The following is a 22,518-nucleotide window of genomic DNA, read 5'->3' as shown; positions in this document are numbered from 1 at the left end:
AATGCGAATGAATGAACGAGGCCTTGGATTAATGGCAAAGCGGGAGGCTAAGAGCATTAATTAGGTCTTAGGTTAATTTAATTTTTGCTATATACAAGTTTTTTAAAATTCTTTTCCAACAAAAAAGAATTGAATTTATTTATTTTTGTGATAGTTGTATTGAAATGATTAATCATTTTACTTTTAGAATATACATTATACATTATACCTACATACATACGGATCCTCATTTTTTCTCTTCATAAAGCTTTGCTATGTACTAGCTTTAAATTGAAATTTACACCAGTGTGAGACATACATATATACGAGAGAGAGAGAGAGAGAGAGAGCTAAAAAGGACACAAAATGCATGTAGGTTTACTTATGGGAGGTATATATATATATGTATATGTGCATAATGGAGAGGTCATTTAAGAAGGAATAATTAAGAATTAAGGAGATTACAAATTAGGATTTGAGGGAGGGAATAGTAAACATTGAATGCCACGCGGTTTCGTTAGGCCAAAATAAAGAGAAAGGAGGAGAGAAGGCATCTGCGCAGGCTAAGCATGCAGCTGACTTTTGCCAAGCAAATGAGTAAATGCTCCTTGCTGTCCGCTTTTGACTCTTTTCGGCATTAGCCCTTTACCCCCTCTCCCTCCTCGTCTCTCACTTTGGTCAGCGTAAACACCACCTCGGTCTCTCTCCCTCTCTCCTCATATATCTCTATATATATAGACAAGGGTAGCCTTGCCTTGGACGCCTGTCCCAGCTTTTCTACAAAAGAAGAAATCAAGAGAAAAGAGGTCTTCAAGAGAGATACATACAGAGACAGAGAGAGAGAGAGAGTTCTGAAGAGAGAAAGATATGGGAAGGCCTCCTTGCTGTGATAAAGATGGTGTGAAGAAAGGGCCGTGGACTCCGGAAGAAGACATCATCTTGGTGTCTTACATTCAGGAGCATGGACCAGGGAATTGGAGGGCTGTTCCTGCTAATACTGGTAATTTTTTCCTTTGTTTTTCTGTGGATTTGATCCACTTCTTTTCTCTTTCTTGGTGATTTTACTATTCTTGGTTCTGGGGTTGGTTCCTTCATTAAAGCCCCTATTTATTATCTTGCAGTTCCTGCACGGTACCTTCTTATTGAATGAGGCTGTTGCCTCGAATTTACCTTTTTGTACTCATGCTTTTCTTCCGGTTCGGTTCTTAGGTCTACTCAGATGCAGCAAGAGTTGCCGGCTTAGATGGACTAACTATCTCCGCCCCGGAATCAAGCGTGGTAACTTCACTGATCATGAAGAGAAGATGATCATCCACCTTCAAGCACTTCTTGGCAACAGGTAAAGACCTCTTTCTCTGTCTCCCAGATTTGGGTTGGTTCTAATTGTTCTCAAGTCCCAAACGTAAACTCTAGGGTTTGTCCCAGCGGCAAGAAGCCATATATAATGGTCTCATCTGTCACTTGGACTTCAACCTGTTTGGGAATGAGCGATTTAAATATGGTCAATGTCCGTGAGTTGTGAATATTAAGCTTGCTGGGTAAAAAAGTGATTTTTTGTTGTTGTTTTGGTGCAGATGGGCCGCCATAGCTTCATACCTTCCTCAGAGAACAGACAACGACATAAAGAACTACTGGAACACCCACTTGAAGAGGAAGCTCAAGAAGCTTGAAGGCCATGAAGGCAACGGCCACGAAGGGTTTTCCTCTACAAGATCTCTCTCCAAGGGCCAGTGGGAGAGAAGGCTCCAAACTGATATCCACATGGCCAAACAAGCTCTCTGCGAGGCCTTATCCCTCGACAAATCTAACCCTTTACCTGACATAAAACCACCCAACAACAATGCCTATTTCTCCCCCTCCACTCCCTACGCGTCCAGCACCGAAAACATAGCAAAACTGCTCCAAAACTGGATGAAAGACTCCCCAAAATCGTCCCAAACAAGCTCCGAAACCACCACCACCCAGAACTCGTTCAATTACCCAGTTGGAACCGGGTCTAGCCCCAGCGAGGGCACGATGAGTTCTGCAACGCCGGATCAGGGTTTCGATTCGTTTTTCAGCTTCAATTCTTGCAACTCAGGAACCAGCAGCCTTTTTCAGGATGAGAGCAAGCCGAATTCTTCGGACACTCAGGGCTCTCTTTCGCTGCTGGAGAAATGGCTGTTTGACGATGGGCCGGGGCAAGGGCAAGGCGATCTCATGGACATGCCGCTGGGAGAAACTGATGGGCTGTTCTGAAAGGGTTTTCACACCGTTGGAGTTTCTTTTGTTTGAGAGTTTTAGGTCTTTTGAACTATAGATTTACCTTACCTTTGTCTAGTCTGATCAGCAGGAAAGGATAATATTTCCCATATGCAAGTGCCGAAACTGTAAATTACTAGTATATATGATATGATCCACATATATATATATATAAATATATATATGTACTGGGTAGGTTTAGTAAGTCTCCTTTCTTCTTGTTAGCTAGTGAAAGTCTGAAACTCTATGTGCAGGGTGCAGCGCTTGCTTGGTAAATCTAACCATAAATGAAAGTTGGGGTTTACTTCAAAATGTCTTGTATGTTCTTCATGCTTATGCTTATTCTTCAGATATTGAAAGTTGGGGTTTACTTGAAATTATCCTCAATCATCAAAATTAATCATCATTAATTAACCACACCCCCACAAGGATTAGCTAATGAAGATACACACACACACACACACATATATATACATGATGGCGTTTTATGTGATTAAATTAAGTTTAACTCTTCGTGAGTTCAAGCACTTTTAGATTTGTAAGCTTAACTTAGTGTATTTTTGTTTTGTGGGATATTATGGGTATTAGGTGGATTTACTCGTACCTATTATTGTTTTATGGGCTATTATGGGTGTTACGTGGATTTACTCATACCCACACACGCCAAAAAATAATAATCATAGAGTTTTTATTGTCAAGAAAAAAAGCAAAAATTCAAAATCAAAAAATTACTATAAGCCTACAATTAAGTTGTATTAATGAGATGGGCATATTAATATTAATAGCCAACCACTGGTTGTCATTTATTAATGAGATCTGGCCGCTGATAATTATAGCACCAAGGTTTGACCTTTTCCATGTATGTTATCCTTGCCCTTGCCAGCAGGCAGAGAGAGAGAGGCTATTCATTTTTTTGAAGTGCCTTTGGAGAAGAAATTAAGGCTTCTAGATTTTTTTTTTTTGCCTTGTATTAACTGAACCCAACTTGTTCACTGAGCACTAACTGCTTGAGAAATCGTGCTGGAGACGGGGTTCCAGTTTCTGCTCTTGAGTCTTGACAAGAAACCTATAATATGAGGATATGCACCAGAAATTGTACTATAAACTGTTGGCCTGTCGCTTCCTTTCCATATTTTTTCACTTATTTTGTCTGTCAGGACAGTTAATCTTTCCTTACCTAGCTAGGTACAATATTTTCTCTGGTACTGAGATGATCATCCATTTGGGTGCATCCCTCCATGCATTTTTCACGGTTTGATGGGTAATCTGTCACAATGTTTCCTTGTTCGCTGTTAAGGAAGCTCGCGCGCGCCTCGTCTTCCCTGCACTTGGCCGCCTGGGTTGTAAGTCTTCAATTTTCTGCTCAAGCTGAGAAGTATATGGTACTACGGTTTATTCAGTTGTGTAAAATAATACTTGTTTCTTCCAGAGATGTTTCTCACAGAAACCAGAAAAGTGAACAACTTGTTCAAATGAGAAATTCTTTTCAATAGAGGATGTTTTCACTATTTTTTTTCACTAAAATAGGGGGAAATTTCCCACCAATTTTTTTTTATTAAACAACATAAATTAATTATATTTATATATTAAAATCCATGCAAATAGTAAAAATATGAATTTTAGAATTCACAGAAAATAATACTATACTATATACAAATATCAGCAATATACGACTAAATAGAAAATTGATTATATGATAATAATTTGTTATAGTAAAAATATCAAAATATTGGTGTTATAAATAATATAAATATTAGTATTGGCTGATAGCAAATAGTAAAAATATTTTTAACAACAATATTAATATAATAAATATTTTAAAATTAAAATAATAAAAACTATAATATCTATTACTAATGCTTATAATTAATATTGGGATATTAATTAAATAATATCCTGAATAAATATATTGGTGGTATTAATTTTATAATTATATCAACATAATTTATTCATAAAATTAATATAATAAAATTATTAATAAATTATTATTATTATTATTGAAACCATAATGTTACCAATATAAAATATATTGTACCTTTCTGTAGTATTTATAGTTTTAATTTTATATTAGAAATAATATTATGAACTTTACAAAATATATTAATAGTAATATTTTGCTTTATATATAACAGTTGAAAAAGTATTTTAATAATCATTTAGATAATACTTTTCAGCCTTCAAGAAAAAAAAATGGTTTTCATATTTAATAATTTAAATTTTCAATAAAAAGGAAATTGGATATTGAGTAGAAAATTGAAAATAAAAAATTAAAAAATATTTTCTTTATAACTAAACAACCCCCAAGGGGTCTCTGTGTTCAGATAGCAAACTGAGATAAGCATTCAATTATTTAGGTCAATTATTATAGAATAACTTGAGAATTGCATCTGATTAACCAAACATAGATATTTAATCGAACCTAAATTATGAAAAAAATAAAATAAACCGTTATAATCGAAATCATTAATTAGACGTCATTCCAATAGAAAATAGTCAAAATTCCACGTAAATATGATGAGTTGAAATGCATGAACGTTATACATTATTATTAGCTGCACCATGCATGCCAGCTTAGCCATCGATCGTCAAAATCTCAATCTGGTAGCCAAGAATTCCATGAACATGAGGGGGGCATTTCTGTTTTTAATATTGAATTGAAGCTGTTTCATCAACCAACCCTTCAATCCTCGGTATATATATATATATTATAATAGTAGACCAGAGAGATGGCTCATGGATTGGCTGGGGTTAATTAATATAGATGCATGTAATTAAAAATATTTAAGTAAAAATTTATTATCTGAAGTTTAGAGCATCACAAGTTTAAATTTTTTTTAGTATCATTAATTTTATTTTTTAAGTAACGTATATTTTATTAATTTTTTTTATAATATAAAAAAAAATTAATTTTTTTATATAATTACTAGAGAGATGATCTATGCTACAAATATGAAAAAAAAACTGAAACTGCTTAAATTGAGAAAATGGATTCGAATCGTTTCCGGTAGCTAGCAAATGAAAGTATCTGAAATGATATTTAAAGGTAATTATTATTTAATTTTAAATAAAATAAATTTTAATATAATAATAAAATTATTTCAAAGGTGAACTATTATCGAAGATAACAAGGTAATTTAAAAAAATAATAATAATTAAGATTGCAGCTGCACCCAAACACTAATTACTGAGTCAGCTACGTACCTGGACTTGAAACACAAACACAAACAGGGCCTTAATTGCTTTACAGAGAAAAGCCCACAAAGATCTCAAGAATCGAATCAGCTAGCAATGTATATATAAATCCCAAGCTAATCTAAAAGAAGAAATTAACATATAATTAAATTCCCACGCGTAAAGCTAATTAAACTCACGTGGGCAATGATAATAGTATTGGTATATACCAAACCCTGATCTTCATCAAACTTAAAAGCTACCACTAATTAAATATTTAATCTCTCTTGGGATGAATTAAACTGCTAACCATCAAGTCCAGTTACCAAAGGAATTAAGTTCAATGCCTTAGGTCTAGAAATAATAGAATCCCCAAATTGACTTGACCAATGCTAGCTGGTGTAGTTTTTTAATATATACAAACCCTCTTGCGTGAAGTAATTTTGCAATTTTCACAATACCATTTCTGTTTTGCATTTATAATTAAACTATCAAATTGTGACAATATATCTCTACGAACCCAAGCCAAGACCAACATAATAACACTCTCATATGCTTAATTGGCGTGTGACTACCAAAAAACACACTTCATCGTTGCCCAAAATTAGTTTTCCGCTGCTCCCAAGGCTTGAATGAAATTGGTTTTGGATGTAGATTATGGAGAAGGTAGCTAGAGAGGAACGAATAAATACAGATAGGCATTGGGAAAATGCAAGAAAAATAAAATGAAATTGGGTAGTCTTAATAAATGCACACATGTGAGGGGGGGTTTGACTTTTTTGTTTGCTTTACAACTTGGACTTGGCTTCATGATCCTGACATCCCACCTGCTGCACCCATGCATATATATATATATGTATGCACTACTACTGTAAAAAGTAAAACTGGTAAGTCTAGTAGTACTAATTAATTAATACCAGTGTGCCAGACCAATAAAGTTTATTATTGTGATCACCAAATGGCAATGGAGTTCCAGAAGAATGCCTGTAGTTTCTTTCATGATCACTTAACAATTAATTCCCTTCTCTCAATTTGTCAAAATCCAGCGAAGAAAATTTAATTATGAGCATCTGCAAATTAAAGCACCAAGGAAAAAGAGCACCCCCTCCTCCTGCTCCCATTGGAAAATTTAAACTCTGCCGTGCAATGCATATATATAATTCCACCATGCATGCATCAAAGGAAGCTTCCTTTCCTCAGCTTTCTCTGCACAGACATTCAAAACCTACCTTCACACACACACACATATACGTATGTTTGCATAATATATAATGGACTAGTAGTGGGCCTTTAATTATAGATGCATATAATATAAGCAGCTGGCGCACACACACACTTGGGATTTGTATGATGGAGAGGTGGTCATGCATGAGCTGAGAGAACACATGCTCTTTCCTAGAATGAGAACCAGCTAATTAACCCATTTCCTTTTTCACAAGAAAAAAAAATCCTCTTGATCAGCTGGTCATTTGAATTGAATGGACACCATCATCTAACATTTGACACAATCATGTGCATCTTATGCAGGAGTTTGCTAGCTAGCTAGCCTTGCCTTGCCCCCCCCCCCCCCCCCCCCCCCTAATACATGAATCATGTGATGAATTTTTCACATATATATTCACATCTCCATATAAGACAGAATTGTCCCCATATGGGGACCATACCTGCCACCATCCTTCTCTTCAATTAACATGGTAGGGTCTCTTAATTCTTCTATGATAATTATAGTTCTTGAATGGAATTTTTCATGGGACCATACTTTCTCCCATGCCTTTCAGAAGTTAATTAATTGATATCGGACCTTTCTTTTTAGGAAGTATGGTAGAAATACAATTAATTTCTATATCCAATCCAAAAGTCAGAGTGAGTTTTAGGTTTTTGATGATAATTAAGCCTTCCTCCTTTATAAATCAATAACCTTTCGATCGTATTGAATCGCTTAAGAGCGTGCAAAGTTAGTTCTTGAATACAATTTATCATGGGACCCATACTTTCTCGCATGCTTTTCGGAAATTAATTCATATATCGTATGTTTCTTAATAAAATACAGTAAAAATAGAATTATTTCTACACCCAATCCAGAACTAGAAGTCCATGTAAGATTGACTGTGGGCATTACAGTATTCTTGTAGAGATTGTGTATTCAGAATGGTAAGTCGGGTCCAGTGAGCCCGCGGTGGTCCAGCCCAAGCCAAAGTGGGAAATGGATAACAATTAAGTGATCTAAAAGGCCCAGTTGTCCAATCAAGTTTTGATGCCCAGGCCAGGCCCATGAAAAGTTGGAAACAAAAACAAAAAAGGGTGACTGACAGGACGGTGACCTGAATTGCTGAACCTATGAGTTGGGCCCACCAGTGTAAATATAATGAAAATGTTGTGAATGCACCGGTGGGGGCCTGGCCAAAAAGTATTTAGGCATATCCTTTAATGGGGCAGGGGCCCAAAAGTGCAGCCCATAAGAAAGACTCTCAATTGTCTCAAATATAAAGCTAAAAGACAGGGAGGCTGAGTGACGGCAATTGAATTGATTGATGGGCATTTGGGCCTTCCACTACCCAATATACAATAAGGGCAGATGCTCTCTGTCTTCACTTCCTCTTTGCCAATCGACATTTTATCCGAGGGATGTGGGCCCTCTGCATAATTAGAAAGATTTTGGGGTCATGTCCTCCTCAAAAAGTTGGCTGATTATTCATTTTTTGTTTCTTAATCTTTTTCCTCGCGTGTCGTTTCGGATATTTTATTGTTGATTTGTGGTTGGATATTTTTTTTTTATAAAATAAGAGTAAAATGGCATTTGTAAGGGTGTGTTTGATAACATTTAGTTAGAAAATAAAATATTTTTTAACTTACATAAAAAAACATCTCCCCTCACATAAAATTTTTCATAAAAAATAACTCAAAATATATTTTAATGATTGTACCATGAAATTCAATTTCATAAAAAATATAGTATGTCAAACAACAAAAATAAAATTTAATTTCTTAAATATGACATTTTTCATAGACTTCCCATCCTATTAAATAAATTTTTCATGTTTTTAAAAACACCTAAATGAACTGGTTAATCTTTGCAGCTCACAATCCTGATTAGTGGACTTTGAGAGAGAGAGAGAGAGAGGGAGGGGAGCCTAATAATTAGAATAAGTCGAGAAATCACAGCTCATAATTCTGATTAGCGGACTTTCGGAGTTGGGTCCATTGGTGATTTAAATCCTTCTAATTAAATGGATATTGGATTGTCAAAATGTATTAAGAACTTATTGAAATGATGACAAACACAGCATTTTACAGGTGAACAACAAAAATGTTTTCCTTTTTCCAGATAAACAAAAGGTAAATTCAATGTGTAAGTGATACTTCACATGTCATATATAGTTAGAACCAAGTTCACTCTCTCTCCTTCTGGGCTCAATCTTTTATAAATTAATCTTCCAATAAATTAAACAAATCTCTCAGTAAGCTTTAAATTTTAATATCAGTGTCATTAACTCATTCTTCTCTTAAACTCAAAGAGTAATGGTAAGATATCGCATAAAAATTAGAGGGGTGCGTTTGAGTCTCATGACAGTAACAACTTTGTGTTGATCCTTTATTAATTTTTTTTATAAGATATGTAAGTTCTTAGGCCATTCTTTTTTTAACATTATGTATGCGTGGACACTCACGAAAAATTATATATCATTTATCTATATATCTTGGTCAAATATGCTTTATCAATCATTTGGTTTAAGAAGACAATCTGATAACGATCAATTAATGGAGACGTAAGATCCTAAGGGCTTAGTAATTCCCATAGGGTAGTAGGTTTATGGAGGTATCACAAACTGGGTACGGTTGGTAAGGAACAAAACTTCTTGTCTTCCATAATACTTCCGCATACCACACGTTTTCAAGTGCATGCCCATCAAACTCAAAAATTTCACACTTCCAATGGTTAATGATTTTTTTAAAATTATTTAATATAACTTAATTATAAATGGAAGTACTTCCATTTGTTCGTGGACAAGCACTTAAAGATCCTATCCCAAAGTGATTGAGTTGAGTACACATTTCACAAGGAGTTGATCATAAAGTTAAAGGGCCATAATTTTCCGTAACTATTTAAAGTAGTTGTTGAAAAGTCATGCACACCCAAAAAAACAAAATAAAATAAAAGCATAGACCGTACTACTGCTCTGTGGGTATTCTCTTTTGGTTACTGTTTTCTGACAATGAAAATGAAAATTTCTTGATGCAAAACAAGGAACATTAAGCATATATATATAAAGCAAAGCAGCATGTTAATTCATGCTGTTAATCTTAATTATATATGAATTAACTGTATTAAAAGCATACCGTAAGTTCATTAATTTATCGTTTAAAATCTTAATTATAATTGTTTCTTCGAGTTTTTTTTCTCTGAGTACGTAATTGAAAACATTAATTACAAGAAGAGAGGAACACTATCAAAGACAAAAGATTCCTAGAGAGGGGAAGCATGTATATATCCTCACAAAACACTGAAATAGCAATTCTACTATTTAATGGAAATTAAGGGACTGATCTGTTGCATGCATATATATATATAAAATCCTGCATGTATAGTTCGCCCTCCCTCCCATTTGTACAATCCGTGATAAGTCATTTTCCAAGAGATCACATCTCATTCCTACTCCAAGAAAGATATAAATTCATTTAGCAACTAAAACTATCCCAACAATATTTCAAAGTATCTTCTATCTTCTTTGGGACAGCATGATAGCAACTGTATGGGCTTTCAGAATAAACTCATTTTTTGTTTTCTTTTGATGAGCAGAATAAACCCATTTTAAGTGTGTGTTTGTGTGTGTAGGTAATAATAATAATAGGACTCGGCGAAGTTACAAATACCTGTAACATTGATTGATGGATCTCAAAACACATGCTGCATTCATACATCTAATATATATAATCCAACACACTTTAGGCCATGATCTTTGGTATTTGATGTTTAAATATTATAGATATATCAAATTGATGAATATAGGTACGGTTAAGGGTCAATTTAAAAACGATAAAATTAACCACCACTTGGGTCCTTGTCCCTCCATTTTTGCCTTTTCAAGCCTGTAGTAGTATTGCTCTCAACTTTCAATTTGCAGGGAAACAGTAGTAGTCTTCTGCACATGTTTCTGATTAGTGATTGCGCCGTGTGTCTGTCCCTTTCTGCTTTCAGATGGTGGAGGCTTCTGCCACTTAATTTCAAAAATTGAGACACACACACAAATATAATTTCATAAACCAACAGCATATATATTAATTCATAGTTAAAGATGGGAAACTTTTATCTTTTCTAACGTAACATCTCATAATAAGTAGTAGTAGTAGTTGTTGTTAATTATGAGTCTCTTGGGATTTGACACGGGGTAGGACTGGAGAGGACGCCAGTGCCAGTTCTTTGATCTTAACCCATATATGGTGGGTGAGGCTATAAATTATTAGAATCTTAGGTAATTGGACAAGGGTTGTTTGAAAAATGTCTTTAAGGGACAAGGGAACCTGCCTTTTAAATGTCATTTTGGACCCACAAAAGCAAACTGAATAATCACCCTGCTTAATCAGTCATTCCACAACAAATCCATCAGTATTATTGATATAGCAATAAAGCTTTTGCTTTCCCATCGCATTATATAGAAACCAACCAAGCTGCCCTAATTGTTCAAAACTGACCAATCCTATTCTCCAAAGTGTTTCGAGGCAGTTGGACGATCATTTCCAGCCTCCATTCTAGGGTTTCCTGTGGTTTATGTAAAATGATAGGGGCCATTTCTGCCTTCCTCAACCTCTAGGTTGGACTAATCAGAGCTTGACACATTGATAAATCCAGGATCCCCTATCATTGCCTCTCTCTCTCTCTCTCTCTCTCTCTCTCTCTCTGTTTTCACAAAATTGTGGAACTACTGTTAATGATGTGGCAACCTATGAGTGGTAAAGAAGTGGAGTGGACAGCGATGCCCCGGAGAGAATATTGTGCCCTAAAGGAAGCCTAAAGAAGATGGGGAAGATTATTAAAAAATAAGGCTACTAATGGCTTCTTTTTATTTACAAGTGGTAGTTCACCGGTCACTAGTATAAATATACATGCTAGGGTTATGCTTTTGATGTCATCAGCTATTGAAAGCCATCTCTCCCTCTCTTCAACTACCCAGTATATATAACTCAGCTTCAGACCAGTTGACAAGCATAAATTGATCAATTGCTTTGTGATCAAGACAATAGCCAAAAACTAGGGCTAATTAGGGTTTCATAAGCATGAAGAAGCGCGTCGTGAGAAGGGAAGGATCGAACAGAAGTGCCAGTGCATCGGTTGTTAGGACCGTCAGATATGCAGAGTGTCAGAAAAATCATGCAGCCAATATCGGAGGATATGCAGTGGATGGCTGCCGGGAGTTCATGCCAAGCGGCGAGGAGGCGAGCAGCGGTGCACTTAGGTGTGCTGCCTGTGGCTGCCACCGGAGTTTCCACAGAAGGGATGAGGAAACTGAGGTAGTTTCTGAGTCTTCCTGACTAATTAATTTGTCTATCTCAGTGTTGGCTAGCTAGCTAGGTATAGCATAAACTGATCGATCTATTCAAAAAAAGATCGAGTGGTTTATATATGCGTGTGAGAGAATTTAAATTGTCCATAGTTCTTGATTTTGTGCTTGAGATTGTTGTATAGTGATTCTGCAAATAAATTTCCTCCTTACCAACCGAACGAATCTGGTACCTACTTATTCATTTCGAGGTTGTTTTCGAGGGGATGATTAATCTGCAGGGATATAGCTACTTCCAATTTATTTCTTTGTTAAGTTAAAGCCCTAATTTGGTGGCTGGGAAAATGGGGGACACATATTCAACTCATAGCTCAAAAGGTTTAATCAATGTTGTGGTTCGAGTAGGATGGTGATATTTGTGTATGAAGGATCAAATGGTTATCTCATACCATATAAGTAGCTTATCTTCTCTTGCTGTGTACATATATACAAGATGCTTGATGAAGCAAAGAAGCATCATAAACTTGTATGTGACAAAAAGAACAGGATACTTGTATGAAGCATGATTTTACTTGGCAAGGAAAAAAAAAAATTGTACGATATGAAGCATGGTTTTTGATATGTGTGCGCCATAGATGTTCTTCTTTTTGCTTGGTGCCATAGATGTTCTATTTAATCCTTGCATCTAACTCATATACATAGAGTAACGTATTCATCAGTAATTGCATTTGAAAGGTATTGCATATATAAACATTTATACAAAGGGAAGAGTTGGATTCTGAGATTTTATAAGATTGTGTATGTTTTCTTTCTTCCTTGTCTTTTCTTTCCTTTTTTTTTTGCTTAATTGACGAGGCATTCTCGAAAAGAGACGGAATTATTAATAGACAAGTGAGGCTCAAATGGATAGACGATACAGAAGTGATAGATGAAGCATACAATATGTGTGTGTGTGTGTGTGTGCGCGCGCGCGCTCGTGTCGTTTTGGAGTTTTCTGCATTAATCTCAGGAACCAAAATGGAGGACAGCACAGAAATCCAAATCCTTCACTTATTTTTCAATGCTTCCTTTTCTTGCCAACCAATTTGATTAGAAAATTCAATTTTACAAGTAATATTTGCAAAATCAATCGGCATTATTGTCAAATTTTAGGGCCCTACATATCTAATCATGTCTTCTTGCTCTAAATCAAACACTCTCCCTTTATATAATATTGACTTAAAGGAGACTATATTATCAAATCTTGAATCTGCAAATAAAGTAAGATTTGTTCAACAATGGTGCACCACTGCACATTGCCTTGTGACTGGGTAAACTAGCTATTGGAGATTAAAAAAGCAATTGGCTATGTGCCAAAGCCAGAATCTTTTGAAGTTTCAATTAAAAATCACTGCACATTGCCTTGTGACTGGTAAACTAGCTATTGGAAATTAAAAAAGCAATTGGCTATGTGCCAAAGCCAGAACCTTTCGAAGTTTCAATTAAAAATTCTGAGGCCTATGGGATAGATAACACTCTGAATGATCTTAGCCTTGAATTTGGAGTGGCAAAGACAAGGTGTCCAAAGATATGTACATACAAGGACATACAAAATAAGTTTGTTTAATAGAGATAAGAAAGGCAAGGCCAGCAGTATGTTCTCAGACAACATTCCTATAGAGCTGGCAAAGGCAAAGCAAGCCATGATGAATCAGAAAAGAAAATGGTGACAGGGCAACATGGCATCTTGTATTAGTATATTGTAAATTAAGGTTTTGGAAATATGGCTATATATATAAGATATTCTTTTTCCACAAGCTTGTTAGAACAAATATGTCTAGAGATGAGACAGCCATGTGCTCCTGTAGAGCCTAATGTCTGCATTTACAGCTTCTTTTTTCACCTTCCATTGGCTGCTAACACGTTTACTGGTCTCTCTCTCTCTCTCTCTCTCTCTCTCTCTCTCTCTCTCTCTCTCTCTCTATTTTTTATTTCAGACACAATAGATGTGGAGTCAAACCCTTCAACGTTTGTGTTATGCATGGAGTTTTATTCATTAATGCTAGCTGTTTGTTTTTTCTTGGTTTGGAATCTTTTAGTTTATTTTCAGACTTAGCTAGAAAAAGGGAGGGTTCTTTTACTTAGCAAAATAATAATAATAATAATAATAATACAAGAGGGAGTCTTTTATAAAAGACGAGAATTCTTTTATTGAAATATAAGCTTAAAAGACAACAAATTCTAAGTTTTATGACTTAGTCCTTAGAATGTATTTATAACTAAATTTCAATTATTTATGAGAAAACCTAAACCTACAAAGTAACATGACCCACTGCTTCAAACCTGTGACTTTTTAGTCTTAACGTTGCAAGGCTCGATGCTGTGGTTTGTATATGTTCATAACTTGATCCAAATTATTTATCAGAAAACCTATATAAACAATGGCGGAGCCATTCAGTGGAGCCAATTAACTCCACTGTCGACACTCACCTCAAATCCCGACTCCACCATTGCATGTATATTCTTTAGAAATCCAGATAGGAGTATATGCACATGCTACTGAAATCTGCTCCCAAGTTGATGGCATGGACCGGTGGAAGCCTAAGGCAATTCTGTTGCAGCCTTATGTAGATTGATTGAGGCCCAACTTGGGAATCAAGCCTTTTATGGATAGGGAGCCATCACAGCAATGGGCCGGCTTAAGGGCCCAAATAAAACGATGCATATATTTCTTTACACATATATACGTATATTCTTATGCAGCTCATGGCAATAAGAACAAACGAATGTTCCATCCCCTTTAGGATACGGATATGTACAATACAACGATTGGATGAAACGATGAACACAAAGTTCAACCAGGGCCACCTTTTCCATGTATTCCACGAAAGTCTCCTGTTCTTATCGCCCGTAATGATTTGCGTGTAGCGTAAATTGATTGAATTGCCCGCCATTTTCCACCAAATCCGTCTTCCCGCCCGGAATCCAGCTCTTCTCCGATCAAATTAGGACGAGCAAGCTCGTTTATATGTGGAGAGTGCTGCAAGAACCATGACCTGTCCAGAGGGGTATCGCATCTCACCGACGGGTGCCGGGAATTCATGGCCGGCGAGGGAGCTTTGCGAAGCTTGCGGCTGCCACCGGAGCATCCACAAAAGAAAGGTGGTGGCGGTTCTGCGTCGGCAAGATATGATGATTGCTGTAAGGACCACACGCTAGAAAGCGAAAGACTATATATATGAGATCAAATATGGTTGCATGGGGTTCGTCGCCGGCGACGGGGAGGCTATCTTTTACTGCGCCGGCTGCATCTGCCACCGGAGTTTCCATAGAAGGAACGATCGAGGAGAAGGAGGCGGCTCTTCCACTGTGTAAACCACGAAACCGGTCGTGACAGCGGTTCTATGTCACATAACGAGTGTTTATAATCCAAACTTACCCTTACATAAATTCTACTTTAAAAAATTAAACCTCAATTATCACGTAAATGTATAGCATGAGTAGTGACACACCCTCCCTTGCTTACTTAAATAAACATTAAAATTCACTTAACTTTTTTAATTTTTTTAATTTGAAATATTTCACGTCGTTTTTATTTTTAACTGACATCGTTTTTATATTATTAAAAACTATATTTATTGATGAAAAATAAGAAAATCTAATTAAAATTCAATTCTTAAGGATTACTTTACTTAGCAATTCGAAATTAAAATTGAAACTAATTTATTTTTTTGATTCAAAGATAAATTTGATTTCTTTTTAATTATAGACTCATTCGTTTTTACACTTATTTAAAGGTAAATTAAAATTTTGTTTCGATTTAGAAATTAATTAAAATTAACTTTATCTCTATTTTTTTCATATTAAATTGGTATCACTTTCCTCCACTTATTCAAGGTATCGTTGGATATTTTTATTTTTAATTAATTTATAAAAATAAATTTATTTATAATTATTTAAAATTAATATTGTAATTATTTTATTTTTTAACATGTAAATCTAGTTTCTTTTTCTTTTTGCAAAAACTGATATTAGAGGGAGTTTTCAATAAAACATAAAATTATAAAAAGGTTAGATATCTCAAATTATAAATTTTGAAAAGAGATTTAGAGGGTGTTATTGTTTGGCTAAGTTTAAAAGCTGATCAACACTAATTTTAAAGGTATGAATCAACATTTTAAAAAGATTTATACCCTTTGTCTAAGCTTAAATAGTTAAAATGGGGTTGATTTTTTATTTTAAACTTAAAATTATATTAAAAAAAAGTTAAAATTGACTCATAAAAACACAAATATACCTCAAAAGAAATCAAAAAATTGCAAGACATAGTCCCAAATCCCCAAAAAATCGCAAGATATATTTTGGCTTATAGTTGTTTTGGAGAACTTTTAAGTTATTTAGATTTTAAATTGTGTAAAGTTAAAATTTTGAGTAGCATGTAATCTGATAACGTGTTTGAATAAATATACTTTTAAACTATCAGTTAATAGTTATGTGTTTACTTTAAAAAAGTTGATAAATTATTAAAACTTGATTAAAAAAAAGAGATAAAAATATACATATTATTGAATAATGTAAAATTTTATCATTTGATATTGATAAATTATATACAATCATTAAAAAAATATATCAATACAATATATATATACACTTTTTATTTTTTTCCTTCAAATATATTACCATTAAATTAATATATATACACTAACAGAAAGCTTTGGCAAACAGGCGACGACGATGAATCATAGATGAACGGTGACGACGATAGTCAAAAGAAGCGATGATGGAGGCAATGGAGGCAACAGACAAGATGTATAGGGGTGACAGTGAGATGTGAACGACTGGAGCGATGGCACTGGATGATAGTGAATGGTGGCGGCCAGAAATGAGTCTAGCAATAGGGGATCAATTAATTAATGTAGAGAATGAAGATGGGGGTATGGTTGGAAATAGCTTGAATCTATGAGGATAAAATTGTCATTTAACTGGTCAACGCAAATAAGTTGGAGGGCAGCGTTTTGAAAAACTTGGGGGTAGGGAGCTTTTGAAAAAAGCTAGTACAAGAGCTTTTAAGCTATTTAGTTTTTAAACTCTTTGAACAACCCAAACACTTAATAAAATAAGTTTGATAGCTTATAAGTGGTTAAATCGGTAACCAAACACCCCCTACAACTTGTGGCATCTTCTTTTCCATCGAAAGTTTCTCGAATCTTCCTTCTCCCTTGGTGGCTTGCGCGCATCTTTAGCGTCCCTCACTCATAGCCTACGTTTAGCCTCTGGTCTTTGATGTCGTTGTTGGATGTCTGTCTTCTTTCTGTCATTGCTGCTATTGTTTCCAGCATAACACTTTACGCCTTTCGTCATCGTTACTTCATCTTCCTCGCTCCGTCGATGTGTCATTTTCGGTGTCCATCGTCGATGACCCATCATCTCCTTTCTCTCGTTGCTGCTACTTAGAGATGTCAAAAGGGCCAGCTCGGCCTGGCCCGAGTCGGCCCACGGGCTTTTTAAACGAGCCGGGCTGACCATTTTACTAAAAGGCCCGGGCCGGGCAAGGGCCCTTTTACCGTAGATAGGGCCCGACCTGGCCACAGCCCCCCTACAAGGGGGCCGGGCCTAGCCAGCCCGTGGGCTAGAGGGTCGGGCCAGCCCGGGTGGCCTGGCCCTTTTTTTCTTTTTTTTTTAAATAATTTTTTTAAAAATAATGCATATAATATATACATATATAAAATTTATAAATATCAAAATAATACATATATAAAAATCATTTTTTTTCTTTTTAAAATATTTTCTATCTTAATTCTTAAGTTTTAAATATTATTTCATCATTTTATATTTTAAAATTCTATATGCTTTATAAATTTTTTTGTGAATTGATATGAAAAATAATGTACATATAAAAAGGAGAATGTTTATTTATAATTTAAACATATAAAAAAATTAACTTAAAAATTTTAAATAAATTGATGGTTATTATTTATATATATTGCGAAATGTAAATTTTTTAATATCTAATATCAATAATTACTAAAGAATAACAAAATTAAAAAAAAATGAGTAAGGGCCTAACTGACGAGCCCATAAGGGTCTCATGGGCCCGACCCACAAGGGCCCAATGGGCCACAAGCCGAGCCCTTAGATGGGTCGGGCCGTGGGCCCAATTTCTTTGGCCCGATCGGTTTGAACAGTAACGGGTCGGACCAAAGCTCGGCCCATCCCGAGCTAGGCCAGGTGGCCCGCGGGTCGCCCGGCCTTTTTGACACCTCTACTGCTACTATCCGTCGTCACTAGCCATGTCATCTTAGGCCTCTGGCATCCATTTTCATGACTTTTAATCATAATCATCTTAAACTTTTTTTATCAAATAAATTAGTTTTTCTTTATAGTATTAGGGTGACTCCAACAACAATCTCTATCATATTTCTTATTATATTATAAATAATTTATTCTCTATTCTGATTTTATCTCGAAAACTGTGCATGTCCCATTTACATTTTCTATTCGCTAATCTATTTGATTCCCTATTTCATGTATTTATTAATAAATTTTAATTTTATTTATTTTACCTTACATATAATTTTTACTACTGTAAAAATTTATTACCAAATACACAAATTAATAACCAAACACACAAATTAATTACGCGCATATACAAAATCAATAATCAAATACATAATATCACCCATCCAATACAAAAATAAATACAAAATATCCTAAAATGCTATACATACACAAACCCAAATCTAGTCGTTACCTGTTCCACTTCCAACGCCGCTAGTCTGCTTATCGTCACCACTACTGTTGGTCGGGTCATTGCTTCCTAATCGCTAGTCGTTGTAGTCGCTGGTCTACTCATCGTTGCTCGTTCCTCTTTCGACGTTGTAGCAAATGTTGGTTGTTACCACTGCCGATTGTCGTCTTTGACCTCTTAAACCCTATGTGGGGTTCTTTCGATGGTAAACTAGCTATTGAGATGGGAGAGATGGCAAGGTTTGGTCGAACACAACGGATCACGAAGTTTGACAAGGTTTTGGCTGCTTGCTATCAATTTGGCGATGGCGGAAACTGTTAGAGTGAAGAAATTTGGTTGGCTCTCTAAATTTTTGGCTTGGCGAGATTAATGGCGAATTGTTGGAGTCAACCTTAGGCTATCTCCAATGGGATCTATATCCAAATTCCTATTATCTTGTAAACAATTCACTCCCTATTTTCATTTTACCTTGAAAATTATGTTTGTTCCAACTACACTCCCTATATTCTTCTCTATTTGACTCCCTATTTTGCTTATTTATTAATAAACTTCAATTTTATTTATTATACTTTACTTATAATTTTCACTACTATAATTTTTAAACTAGTGGATCACCCATGCGATGCATGGATATCGTAAAAAAAAAAAATGTTAAAGTGAAAGTTATATAATTTAGTAATTACAATAAATGAAAATTACAATAAAGAAGTAGAAAATAAATAAAATAATCATATTACAATCATGAAAATATAACAAAAAGATTATAGATTTTGAAAAAAAAATTTATATGCATTCAAGGGTAGATGAACAATTAAAAGCACATAACTCTATCCCGAAATCATGTAAAAAATAAACCTAAATTAACATGTAATAAATAAGCAATGCGTAAAAAATACAAAAATTACACAATAATAAGAAAAAAAAAGAAAAACGATAACCAACCTCTTTATTCTGAAATATGCATTCAAGGGTAGACGTTTTTTTTTTTTTGAATTTTTACCTGTATTTGTCTCATATGTGCATACCACACGAATCCTCAAGGCCTAATTTTTCTTAGTTACATTCACATCACTCACTTGACAGAATAGTAGTGCTATGTTACACCAGAAAACCAAATTGGGTAAAAAAATACAGTTGAAATTTACTAAATAAAAGTAAAGAAGAAGAGAAAATTTGAGAAGAATAATCGAAAAAGAAGAAGAGAGGAAATGGAAGGGTTGAACGGGAATGGAGAGGAAGAAAAGAAAGAGATATTTACTTTCTTTTATTAATTTCTCTTCCTTCAAATTCTCCTATTTCTCTCAATTTATCAAATCACATGTCACATTAAATGTGTGTTTGATTTCATTACCTAGAATTTAATTCTAGGTAATATTGCCTAGAAAATAAAAACCACCTCACACTTTTAGAAAATGAATTCAATGAAAAGAAGTTTTAAATGCTTGTACCATGCACATTTTTTCATAGAAAAATTAAGAGTGTTTGATTATTATTCATAGAAAATGTGTAATAATTACTATTTTTTATGGTAAATATGTGCAATCAAACACACTCTAAATTTCTCTTTTTTCCCACGCTTTGCCTCACAATTTGAATCTTACTCAACATAACTTTCAAAACACAAATTTAATTTGCATTTAATTTTTCCAAGTCCAACATTTAGCACATCTTCAGAGTAAACTAATAGGAAAAATGAGAATTAAATAAATGAAAATAATCAATTAAGTTGAAAAATAAAATTATGATATTTAAAATTATAAAAAATAAATTTAAATTAATTAAATTATATGTAAAATAAAGATAATTTAAATAATCAATTAAGTATATAAATAATAATAATCAAATTTTCAAAATTGATTATCCATACATGACTTTACATATTTCTCCTAACAATTAATTACCACATTTAAGACATGTCAAATTTTTAAGGAAGTAAAAAAATAAAAAAGTTAAAAAATAAAATTATAACATTTAAGTTACATATAAAATTATAATATTTAAAATTATAAGAAAATTAATTTAAATTAATTAAACTATATATAAAATAAAGATAATTTAAATAATCAATTAATTATATAAATGATAATAATCAAATTTTCAAAATTAATTATCCATGATTTTACATATTTCTCCTGACAATTAATTACCACATTTAAGACAGGTCAAATTTTTAAGAAAGTAACCAAAAAAAAAGTTAAAAAATAAAATTATAATATTTAAATTATATATAAAATTATAACATTTAAAAATATAAAAAAATTAAATTAATTAAACTATATATAAAATAAGAAAAAATTAAATAATTATATAAATGATAATAATCAAATCTTCAAAATTGATTATCCATACATGACTTTACATATTTTTTCTGACAATCAATTACCATATTTAAGATAGATCAAATTTTTAAGAAAGTAACAAAAAAAATAAAGTTAAAAAATAAAATTATAACATTTAAGTTATATATAAAATTATAACATTTAAAATTATAAAAAATAAATTTAAATTAATTAAGCTCTATATAAAATAAAGATAATTTAAACAATCAATTAATAATATAAATGATAATAATCAAATTTTCAAAGTTGATTATCCATATATGACTTCACATATTCCTCCTATCAATCAATTACCACATTTAAGATATATCACATTTTTAAGAAAAAAAATAATGTTAAAAAATAAAATTATAACATTTAGTTATATATAAAATTATAACATTTAAAATTATAAAAAAAAAATTTAAATTAATTAAACTATATATAAAATAAAGATAATTTAAATAATTAATTAATTATATGAATGATAATAATCAAAATTTCAAAATTGATTATCTGTACATGACTTTACATATTTTTTCTGATAATCAATTACCACATTCAAAACATGACAAATTTTTTAAAAATTAACAAAAAAAAGTTAAAAAATAAAATTATAACATTTAAGTTATATATAAAATTATAACATTTAAAATTATAAAACAATAAATTTAAATTAATAAAATTATATATATAAAATAAAAATAATTTAAATAATCAATTAATTATATAAATTATAATAATCAAATTTTCAAAATTGATTAACTATATATGATTTCACATATTCTTCCTGATAATTAATTACGAGATTCAAGATAAGTCAAAATTTTTAGAAAGTAACAAAAAAATAATAATAATTAACTGAAAAACATAGGCTGCGTTTTCTTTACTATTTTTAAGTCATTTTTTATTTTCGATTTTCTAAAATAATAAAAACATGTTCTTTTACTATTTTTAAAAATGTATTTTTAAAAATAAAAAAAAATATAAAGAAAATTGAAAAGAACAAAAAGTTGTTTTGAGTTCATCCAAAATAAACTCTAAACTCAAAATACATTTATTTATTCATATTTTATTATTATAATGAGAAAAAATATTACAAAATTCATTAATTTTAGAAAAAAAATATATATATTTAATAATATATTAATATTAAATATTTTTAATTTACTGAATAATCAAATTTATTAAATAAAATATTATTAAAAAATTATTTTCAAAATTTTAAAAAGAACCCGTTTTCTAATTTTCTATTTTGAGAAATAATTACTTTAAATGACAAAGAGAACGTGTTTTTAATTTTCTAAAAATAGACTATCAAAACAAAAACTAAAAATTAATTCAAAAAAATTAAGCTGTTATACAAAATCTGTTCACATTAACATAACTTTACATATTGATTATCCATACATGAGTAAAATTTTTAAGAAAACAACAATAAAAAAGTTAAAAAATAAAATTATAATATTTAAGCTATATATAAAATTATAACATTTAAAATTATAAAAAATATATTTAAATTAATTAAACTATATATATAAAAAATAAAGATAATTTAAATAATCAATTAATTATATAAATGATA

The 22,518-nt window shown here is 32.6% G+C and overlaps 2 protein-coding genes across 2 annotated transcripts; both read left to right on the top strand.

The window, feature by feature from the left end:
- Positions 1-612: 612 nt before the first annotated feature.
- LOC127793261 (myb-related protein 306-like) lies at positions 613-2,532 on the top strand. The gene is made up of 3 exons (XM_052324097.1): positions 613-979; positions 1,189-1,318; positions 1,554-2,532. The coding sequence occupies exons 1-3, from the start codon at positions 847-849 to the stop codon at positions 2,215-2,217; spliced, it is 927 nt and encodes a 308-aa protein (XP_052180057.1). The 5' UTR covers positions 613-846; the 3' UTR covers positions 2,218-2,532.
- Positions 2,533-11,513: 8,981 nt separating this feature from the next.
- On the top strand, positions 11,514-12,509 carry LOC127793264 (mini zinc finger protein 1-like). The gene has a single exon (XM_052324098.1). It carries the CDS (start codon positions 11,665-11,667, stop codon positions 11,917-11,919), a length of 255 nt encoding a protein of 84 aa, XP_052180058.1. The 5' UTR covers positions 11,514-11,664; the 3' UTR covers positions 11,920-12,509.
- Positions 12,510-22,518: the final 10,009 nt, after the last annotated feature.

Source organism: Diospyros lotus, unplaced genomic scaffold, assembly GCF_014633365.1.
Source record: "Diospyros lotus cultivar Yz01 unplaced genomic scaffold, ASM1463336v1 superscaf1, whole genome shotgun sequence".
Lineage (NCBI taxonomy): Eukaryota > Viridiplantae > Streptophyta > Magnoliopsida > Ericales > Ebenaceae > Diospyros > Diospyros lotus.
This window is presented reverse-complemented; position numbering and strand designations above follow the sequence as displayed.

What these genes read in the sequence shown, in the direction of transcription:
- LOC127793264 (XM_052324098.1), top strand. Translation starts at nt 11,665, where the DNA reads ATGAAGAAGCGCGTCGTGAGAAGGGAAGGATCGAACAGAAGTGCCAGT.
- LOC127793261 (XM_052324097.1), top strand. Translation starts at nt 847, where the DNA reads ATGGGAAGGCCTCCTTGCTGTGATAAAGATGGTGTGAAGAAAGGGCCG. An exon ending in GGCTGTTCCTGCTAATACTG is followed by an intron (nt 980 to 1,188) that starts GTAATTTTTTCC and finishes TTCGGTTCTTAG; the next exon opens with GTCTACTCAGATGCAGCAAG. An exon ending in CAAGCACTTCTTGGCAACAG is followed by an intron (nt 1,319 to 1,553) that starts GTAAAGACCTCT and finishes GTTTTGGTGCAG; the next exon opens with ATGGGCCGCCATAGCTTCAT.